We start from the raw sequence: 9,901 nt of genomic DNA, 5'->3' as shown, positions 1-9,901 counted from the left end.
TTTGCCGGGTCAATTTCGGATCGGGTTGAGCTCGGGTCGGATCAAATCGGTTCGGTTAGAGTTCAGGTCGGGTTAAATCGGATTCAGGTTGAGTTCAGGTCGGATCAAATCGGTGTCGGGTTAAGTTCAGATTGGGTCATATTCGGATTCGGGTTGAGTTCAGTTCGGTTACAGATCAGGTTTGGGTCTTGAATTTATCAGATAAAATCGAATCGGTTACAGTTCGAAACGGATAGCTTTTTTCGAGTTGGTTCGGTTTTGACACCTCTACTCATAGTTGCACGGTACACTAAGTGTATATTACAATCTCTTATATATAAGTAGTAGACGAAGTTTGTACATAGGTCTTTACTCTTATCTTTTAAGATTGTAACCAACCAGACTGTTACCATTTACTTTAGAAGTTTGTTGTAGTAAAGCGTGTAAATATCGACTCTTTTTAATATTTATAAATATCAATTTTTAATCCATTGCAAATTAACGTATTTCAACACTATGACAATATTAAAAGTATATATATAAAAAAAAGTTGTACGATGTGTATAATACACTCAGGGTTTGTTCTCTGCGTGTTTTGATTTACCGATTGGAGATAAATTATTTATGAAAGAAGGAAATTAGAAATTGAATCGATTGAAGCTGAATTAAACTAACTAAAAATAAGCTGAAGAGAACAACCCCTTAATTTCAGTTCAAATCAGTTCTTTTCAGCTCCAATCAGTTCAGTTCTGCTCAGTTCAATTCAGTTCCTAATTTTCTTCTCTCATAAACAATTTATTTCAATTCAGTTCACTAATTCAGAATACACCCTTAATTTTATTTTATGGCCAAAGCTAATAAAAGCCATTGCGACTTTAGATACGAGATCTAAATGTAAACACGTCGTGATATGATGTACTCGTAATTGACCACTTAGCTCCGTATGGATGGTGTCGTTTAAAATCAAACTAACCATTGATTAAAGTAAGCCAAAAAGTCAACAATTGAGAATAGTACTTATTATTAATATTTTTTTTTTCAACAACCAACTTTGATTTTAACCACTAATGATCCAATTATTCACAATCACAATATTCAAATAATATTTTTCAACAGACTATGACTCCAAAAGTCTCTCTCACTAGACACTAGTTAATTGCCTCCCTTAGCTTGTTCCCTTCACGCCATTTTCAATTTCTCACCACAAACTCAAATCCTTAATCTTCCCCTTTGATGCTACAAGAACCCGTGATTAGCGATTGCGAAAACCGACCACTTGTTGATCAATCACAATTCACAAATGAACTTGGAAGAGTTGTTGAAGGGGAAAAATGAGTGGAATTATGGAAAATGCAGTAGGTGGACTAATAGCATCAGAAACTCATGGAATGCTTGCACTACTATTGTCACGTATCGCCGACGAAATCAAGCTAGGATGGGATTCCACGAAAGAGTTAAAGGAGCTACAAAGTCAGTTCACTACACTAAGTTTATTATTAGAGGGTGCTTCCTTTCAAACACACAACAACAATAGCCTAGTAAATGATTGGCTTAACAAGGTAAACGATGCAGCCTACGATGCAGATGATTTACTCGACGAGTGTTCATATGATGCTTTGAAGTGTAGAGACCGGAGTAGAAAGGCTAGAGGCAAGCTCAAAGATGGAGTTATTTCTTCCTTTTCGCGCTATCATATGGCGCGTAGGGTGAGGAAGTTGAGGAAATTGATAGCTAAGATATATAGTGATGCTAAGGTTATTGGCCTTAAACCAATAAAAGTTGCTAGTGGTAATAATAATAACAGCACGTCAAGATGTCATGGTGATGAGGTTGAAAACAGGACACAACAAAACCGACGACAATGGGTGGATGATCGGTTTCTTGTAGGAAGAGACGAGGACATAACTCGGCTTGTTAGGTTGTTATGTGACCCTAGAAACACCGCGACAGATTTAAACGTTGTTGGAATTGTGGGCTTGGCTGGTAAGTTTATTACCCCCAAGCTTTATACAAAGTGATCAAATGTTCTGTTTTCTTTGATTTAAAACAGAACATTTGATCACTTTGTTTCTTTCTGTCCAAATATTACCTTACCATTGTTACCATGTTACTTATTACAGCTATTTCCTTAAGAACTTGTTATTATCAATTGCCGAATTAATTTTTATTGATCTCAATCGGTCAAACAACCAAGATCAAACATAGTAATTAATCCAAGAGACCAAGATAGTGGATGTCCTACAATTTAAAATGTACATAAATTGAAATTGGAAATATTTTTGCTAATTTTGGTTATTTGTTACTATATGTTAGTAGCTATAAACAGGGGTTTAATTGACACATAAATAATTCATTCCAATCATATTGTATGTTAATAAGAAATAAGTAAAAGAGCTTAAAAGATGATCATCATTCTAAGATGCAAGTGTTTCTATATATCAACGTTGGTAATAAAAATAAATACTAGAACACTTACAACCGTCTATATGTTCATGATAGGCTTAGGAAAGACGGCATTGAGCAAACGAGTTGCTAAGGCACAAGAAGTGATGGACTGCTTCAATTCTCATGTTATTTGGCTTGTGGTCTCTCATAGCTTTGATCAAATCGATATTTTGAAGAAAATGGTTGAGATTCTTTATGGAGAGGCTTCAAATTTGTCGGAAAGTCAAGCCATAGTAAATAAGCTTCGAGACAAGCTCAATGGGAAGAGGTACTTACTTGTACTAGATGATGTGTGGGATACATTTGATTGGGAACCATTTAGATGTGCTTTGCAAGAAATTGGTGGATCCAAAGGTACTAGCCTTTTAGTAACCTCGCGAGGCAAAAATGTGGTGGCGAAGATGGACACATATAGTTGTGACAACCATGGTGAAAACGTCATACAAAAGGCTTATAGCTATCATTTACAAGGGTTGAGTGAAGACGAAAGTTGGTCTTTATTCATGGCGAGAATGAGTAATGATTATCTAGTGGGTGCCGGTGATGAGGCATACGTGATAGCAAGGAGGATGATTAAGAAATGTGGCGGCGTTCCTCTAGCCATAAGAGCACTTGGAGACTTGTTAAGGGAACAAAATATAAAGGCATGGAAAGAAATTGAGAAAAGTGATTTATGGGAGAAAGAAGATAAATATGGTATTTTGCCTTCCTTAAAATTAAGTTTCATTTACTTGCCAAATATAGCTTTGAGGAAATGTTTTTCCTATTGTGCCATTTTTGGGGAAGACGAAGTCATTGAAAAGGATAAGTTAATTCAATTGTGGATGGCGCAAGGCTTCTTGCAACCATGTGATAAAATGGAGTTAACAGGGGAAAAATACTTGAAAATTTTGTTGAATAGTTCTCTTTTTCAAGAAGCTGAATTGGATGAGCTTGGAAATGTGGAGACGTTCAAGATACATGATCTTGTATTGTCTCTTGCACGCGTTGTTTCAAGTGACTCGAAATTTTTGAATCTAGAAGAGAAGATAAAGATCAATGATACTTCAAGTGTGCTTCGACACCAATCGACTACACTCTTTGAAGGAGAGATCACGGCTGCATATTGTAAGCAATTTCGTACTTACTATTACAATCCACGGTCATTTTATCTACGGGTGTACATGAGTTTAAAATTCTTGGCGCATTCTAGGAACTTAAGAGTGTTATGTTTGTGTAATTTAGGACTAAAGGAGTTGCCAGAGTCGGTTGGTTGCTTAAAACATTTGAGGTACCTAGATATCTCTGGGAACGATTTTGGGATACTTCCGAAAGTGATCACCAAAATTTGCCATTTGCAAACATTGAGAGTATTATCGATTGGTAAGGTATATGGAAGAAAACACTTTCCAATTCTTTCCAAAGAAGTTAGTAGTTTGGTAAATTTGAGGCACATTTGTGCTAGTAAATACCAAGAAATTGGTATACCCTTAGGCTTGTGTCATTTGACTGCTTTGCAAACTATACCGATAATTGATTTAAGAGAAGATTGGGGTGGTAGATTAAGTGAGCTAGGTCCATTGGTTAATCTTAAGGGTACGTTGAACATCCAAGGCTTAGAATGTATACATTGTTTAGACGAGGCTCGAGGTCTAAATTTGGGAAGCAAGTTGAATGTTGATAGGTTAATCCTAAAATGGTCTAGAATTCAAGACCAATCATACCATATGAATAATGAAATCCTAGAAGCCCTGCAGCCTCATGAGAGTTTGTCTACGCTTGAGGTTGGATTTTACGGCGGTACAAGACTCCCTAGGTGGTTGATGGAGATGAAAGGCATAGAAGGATCACCACTGTACAACCTCGTCTCCCTAAGATTGACTCATTTTACATACGCGGAGGGAAATCTCAATGTCGAAAACCTTAGGTCACTAAGATTTTTGTCAATAAAACAGTGTTACTTGTTAACTGTTACATTTCCAAAACATGGGTTCCAATGCTGCAGACTGCTAGAAGTACTGATGCTAGATGGTTGTAACATTGAAAATCTCCCGAACCTTTCGCCATTAACCCGGCTTCGTGCACTAGGAATTACATCATGTCATGGAAGAAGAAAGTACAAATTAGAGCTAGCAGGGTTGGCTAGTCTCCCCTGTTTAAAAAAATTGTACACTGATGAATTGTTACCTACAGACTTGGTGAAAGATAGCCCCCTTTGCGAATCGCTTCGGATATTGGATTTGGCATGTAGAGATTATTTGTATGATGGTAGGGAAACACTTCCTGTACAACTTCAGCATTTAGAGGGACTTCAAACGCTGGAAATAACCGAGTTTGAATGCCTCGAAACGTTACCGGATTGGCTAGGGAAACTAACATCACTTGAAAGGTTGATGCTTGTTTCATTGCCGAAGTTGAAGTGTCTTCCTTCACAAGATGTTATGCAATCTCTCAACAACTTGAAGTATTTACATGTTAGAGGATGTCCTTTGCTAGAGGAAAAGTTTAGCAAAAAGAATGGAGAGTTGTTCAAAGTTATACGTGTCCTTGATGTTAGCTGGTATGTTTATTTCCTTTTTTTTTTTTTTTTCCTCTGAGAGATTGTTATTTACATCCGGGTGTACGGTACACCCTAGAGTATTTTGTTTGTTCATTTGATGATAAAATGAATAATAATCATCAAAATGAGCAAAAAATACTCTTAAGTGCTCCGTGCATTCAAATGTATAAAACAATTTTAATTACTAGGGAGTAGTATTTTTTTTTATTGAATTATTACAATAGACCTCCACTTAAATTTTTAAGACTAATTATGTATATTTGGGCTGCATGTAGGTTGAATAGCGAGAGGCAGGCGTCATCATCAGTTGAACGATCATTTGTACAGGATAAATTTAATGTAATATCTGAAAACAATATGAGAAACTCAATATAGACAAATTTGTACTGTACTCCAATAGCAGGAACACATGGAAAATTGTACATTATTATGTATGAAGATTTTTTCATGCTATATAACGTTGAGGAATTCTTGGACTCTAATTAATGACTCTAACAGTATACGTTGGTATTTTACATGATACCAACAACAAATCATATCGATATTAAAAAAATATTTTTGCGTTTGTTGGTATCACCGAATAAGGTGGTTGGTGTCATGGTGATACTATCTAAAGTATAATGAAATACCAACATGTGTTATGCCATTATTTTTTTCAAGTGCGGTAAAAGTGATTGAATGGACGATTATGCCAAATGACTCTACCATTAGAGTCCAAAAATTCCTCATATACGTTATACAATATACATAATTGATATAATTTGATATTTTTCATGTTTTTTTGAGGTTAAAGTGAAAAACTTGTTTATGTTAAATTATACTTGTTCTCATTCTTTTAATGAAAAATGATACAGTATATACAACTCTTATAACTGCATATATTACAAAGCTAAAATTAAATAATTTAGGAAATTTTTTTTACTCGATCGGCCAGGATTACCCTATTAGTGTTTTATTATGTGTCAGACTACTAGCCAACCATACAGAATATGCGAATCAATAATATTTAACAAAATGAGGGTGAGGGATAGCTTAATTGGTTAGAGCTTTCCTCCCGGTTGCAAGAGATCCTGGGATCGAATCTCCCCTCGTCCTTGTGGCTTTCTAAACACCAAAAAAAAAAAAAAAAAAAAAAAAATAACAAAATTAATTGCTAGAAATATAGGAATAATATACTCCCTCCGTTTCAATTATGGTTGATGGTTTCCTAAAAAAAAATCAAAAAAGTTTAAATAAAGGCAAAATTATTTATGAATTGTTTTTTTACTTTAATGTTAGATTCTAAATATTCTTTTTTCTTATTTTATATGATAGATTCTATGTGAGACTATCATATTGAGACCGAGGGAGTATTATTTTTAATTATTCGTTATGACTGCAAATTAAGGTAGAGAAGTAAAACTCCATCCAGCGATGTCCATCTATTGGCTTGGCAGTTGGCAAGCGAGCGAGCATACGGCGGCGGTGGCATGCAGGTAATAAGCTTTCCAATTTAATTAGAAGGATAATTGCTGAAATTTAAAACTTCAAAGTTAAATTAATTCAGTAATTTGAAATCCACAATATTTGATCCGAAGTTATGTTAATTCATGAATCATGATTGATAATACATAAACCCTAATTATTGTAGGATAATGGAGAAGAGAGTAAGAAGAGAGGATGAAGACCGGATATCGAAACTACCACTAAATCTGAAGCACCAAATATTGTACTACCTTCCCACCAAAGAGGCTGCTGCAACTTCCGTGTTGTCGACTTTGTGGAGGGATGTCTGGCTCACCCTCCCTCGGTTAAACCTCAATAAACAATTCTTCATAATAATAATGATCATCACATCTTTAAAATAATAACATTATGCTGAAACACCTCATACTTCATATTCCTAGATTGAATTTTAGAAGTGTCGACAATCTCCCTGAATCAACAATTTCGCTATTGAATCGATTTCTTGTTTGGGTAGTCGTCGAATTCCAAGTCAAGAAGATTGATTTTTCTCTTGGTTATCGTCAATATAGATACAGAAGGCTATGGCTTCCGGGAAACAGCTTCATATCATCCACCGTGGCTTCCTGGAAAGAATTAGCACAAGTAAGTGAGTTGAAGCTAAGTGGATGTGTACTCAACTCTTGCCTCGAAACCACTTGGTCTACCCTAAGGATTTTGTATTTGAAACGCGTCAACTTACTCCATCAGCAGCTACTCGACAGTGTCATGGCTCATTGTCGTCTGATAAAATCATTGAGCATTGTCGATTGCATTGGTGAATTTGACACACTAAACGCCTTGGATCTCAAAAGACTTGTCACTCTATACATATATGATCGACGTAATTATTTCAAGATGATTGAGATAGATGCCCCTAAACTTGAGAATCTATACACCTTACATAGTATTGGTGGACAGACTATTGAATCAACTGGATCTTGCATTATTCGCAATCTAGCAGTCAGCAAGGGATTAAAGAGTTTGAGGATTATCTGTAATGCTAGAATAACGGATGAATGGCTGAATCACATTTGTATTGATAATCTCTCCAAGCTTAAGCGACTCACCTTGGATAGTTGTCATAATCTTAAGCGTGTTAGAATATCAAGTAAATCTCTTGAGACTATTTATCTATCTACTAATGGGTTAGAGGAACTCAAGATTGTTGATGTCCCAAGATTGTTGTACCTAAAGTTCTGGTTTTGGTGTGCTTATCGATCTTTTCCTACCCCATCTTTTGTGTTAAATGATGCTAGTCGTGCTTCAGCAATAATGGCTAATATTTCGTTGCGAGGGTACAACTACAACGATAAGGCTCTTGAGTGTGAGAAGCTAGTTAAGTTTCTGGGCATTTTTAATGTCTTGAGAAGATTGAAACTATATTTTTTCGGGGTTAGTTATCTTTTTTTTTTTTTTTTTTAAAATCCTTATCTCATATTTTACTCCTTTTTGCTCATCTCATATTGGAATTTTTTATCAGCGAGTAATTAAAAATATTAATGGTCAAAGATGGATGTGTTATGAAACCATGAATATGACTTAGCTTGTTGTACTTGTAATACTTGTTATTGTTTTTCGATTGTGCAGGGTATGGTGGTTCCTTCAGATATAAGAAAATTACTGAACCCTCCCCTTGTTGTCAAGGACCAGAAACTCAACTATGTTGTGTACTTTCATAAGAGGAACACCACTATCAATCAAGTTACTGATGGTCTATTTTGGCTTTCTGCATGTGGTCCTGAGACGATTACTATAAACTTCGCTCTCAATGCATCAAAGAAGTTTGAGGTATGAACACTAAAATATACTTCCTCTGTTCTATTAATATTACAATACGCATTAAAAAGTTTGAGTTTGAGCTAGTTCGTAAATATGTTTAATTTCTTTGCTTACATCTTGCTGTTTTAGCTTAAATATCTGATAATAGTATTGTTTCAATGATTTGTGACTAGTTTGAGTACAAGGAGGACGATAATACACTAGAGAAGTGTGGTTATGTGAATCTCTTCCAGTTAGATGTTGGCGGCATTGCTTAGAGAAAGTGACAATCATAAATAATGGAGGTTTGAAAAATAGTCCAATCAGTGCTGAACATGATGATGAACTAGAAGAATTCTTCAAGAACGCAACAAATCCTCGGAACATTGTCGTAAAGATCATTTATTTGTGACTTGTTGATTGATAATGCTAAAAATAAGTTACTCTGTACTATGCCCTCCGTTTTTTTAAATGCATCACTTTATTTTTGCATTATTCACATATTATAGTTAATTTAATTTTTTTTTTTTACCTTATAAAATAAATAAATGTTATTACATAATATATCATTAGATTCCTTGAAAAAAAAAAGTAAATTGCTAAACCACGTCCGGTATTTATCGAAAAACGCCCGTATTTTAACATGACTTTACAAACATGCCCTATATAAAATGTACCCTATAACCCTATTCCACTTTTACTTTCTTTAATCACTCTCTAACTTGAACCACCCACCAAACAACACCCCATAGGGCTTGGGCTTGGGCATGCTCAGCTCATGGGCTGTGGAAACATAAGTTTAAATTATGGCTACAACTACAATTCTACAAATACACTTGCTATCATCATTGATTGGTACAAAATTAAAAGCTGGAGAATTATATGGTTGATAACATGATAATTGTACTTAAAAGCATTCCTAGCTATGATTGCTTCCTCAACATCTATCTCAATCTACATTAATTTATATTTCTATAATTATTTATTTTGCAAATGGAGTAATGTAAAGCATTAATTTCCAATATCTAATTCGGTTATAGTAAATATGTATATAGTGAACTAACACGTGCCACGCCTAAACTAATGGTGCTATATAAAGTTCTCATTCATGGCATGCATATGGAGAGATATGGGTAGAATCATGGGTAAGTATAGTTGGACTAATAAAAAACAATTGGGGACCTTTATCTATCAATTCTAAGAATATTAAATTTGGGGAATAAATCAAGTTAGCAATTTGAGAAGAAAGTTAGGTTTAGTGTTTACTTTATACATACATTTTATATAGAGATAGCTATGTGACAAGGACATGGTACAATCCAAAGAAAAGTTAAACCTTGTCCAATTCTAATTATATCAACCATTAGGGTGACCTAATCCTAGCCATGTTCTTGATAATCTTAAGCATATTTCAATTATCTAGAAAGTTTGGTTGATTTTTTGATTAAAAAAAATATATATATGCCAATGCAATAACAAAGTCACCGGATAATAACAATGTACTTTATGATAAAGACATGTATAAATGTTTGTATTAAGAGCGAATTTTTGTCATTATGACTTTGCACAATTGATTACATGTAGTCAACAATCAAAATTTAAGTATATCAATACTAGGTAAGTAAGAAAGAAAGTTCTTAATGAATACTTCTTTGAATTAAATATTGAATCTCATCTATATCAATAATTTTTATG

The 9,901-nt window shown here is 34.6% G+C and overlaps 2 protein-coding genes across 2 annotated transcripts; both read left to right on the top strand.

The window, feature by feature from the left end:
* Nucleotides 1-1,143: 1,143 nt before the first annotated feature.
* On the top strand, nucleotides 1,144-5,371 carry LOC145568193 (putative disease resistance protein RGA4). Its single transcript, XM_081627630.1, has 3 exons — nucleotides 1,144-1,962; nucleotides 2,479-4,963; nucleotides 5,239-5,371. Exons 1-3 carry the CDS (start codon nucleotides 1,311-1,313, stop codon nucleotides 5,336-5,338), a joined length of 3,237 nt encoding a protein of 1,078 aa, XP_081483756.1. The 5' UTR covers nucleotides 1,144-1,310; the 3' UTR covers nucleotides 5,339-5,371.
* A 1,226-nt stretch (nucleotides 5,372-6,597) lies between these two features.
* LOC145568054 (F-box protein At5g03100-like) lies at nucleotides 6,598-8,484 on the top strand. The gene is made up of 4 exons (XM_081627494.1): nucleotides 6,598-6,752; nucleotides 6,850-7,840; nucleotides 8,036-8,236; nucleotides 8,401-8,484. Exons 1-4 carry the CDS (start codon nucleotides 6,598-6,600, stop codon nucleotides 8,482-8,484), a joined length of 1,431 nt encoding a protein of 476 aa, XP_081483620.1.
* The last annotated feature ends 1,417 nt before the right edge of the window (nucleotides 8,485-9,901 follow it).

The sequence above is a fragment of the Chenopodium album genome, chromosome 11 (assembly GCF_948465745.1).
Source record: "Chenopodium album chromosome 11, dcCheAlbu1.1, whole genome shotgun sequence".
In the NCBI taxonomy this organism is placed as follows: domain Eukaryota; kingdom Viridiplantae; phylum Streptophyta; class Magnoliopsida; order Caryophyllales; family Amaranthaceae; genus Chenopodium; species Chenopodium album.
This window is presented reverse-complemented; position numbering and strand designations above follow the sequence as displayed.

Bases quoted from the DNA above. Each gene is read 5' to 3' on its own strand.
- LOC145568193 (XM_081627630.1), top strand. From the start codon at position 1,311: ATGAGTGGAATTATGGAAAATGCAGTAGGTGGACTAATAGCATCAGAA. The intron at 1,963-2,478 runs GTAAGTTTATTA...TGTTCATGATAG, and splicing joins TGGAATTGTGGGCTTGGCTG to GCTTAGGAAAGACGGCATTG. The intron at 4,964-5,238 runs GTATGTTTATTT...GGCTGCATGTAG, and splicing joins CGTGTCCTTGATGTTAGCTG to GTTGAATAGCGAGAGGCAGG.
- LOC145568054 (XM_081627494.1), top strand. From the start codon at position 6,598: ATGGAGAAGAGAGTAAGAAGAGAGGATGAAGACCGGATATCGAAACTA. The intron at 6,753-6,849 runs GTTAAACCTCAA...TCATATTCCTAG, and splicing joins GTCTGGCTCACCCTCCCTCG to ATTGAATTTTAGAAGTGTCG. The intron at 7,841-8,035 runs GTTAGTTATCTT...TCGATTGTGCAG, and splicing joins TGAAACTATATTTTTTCGGG to GGTATGGTGGTTCCTTCAGA.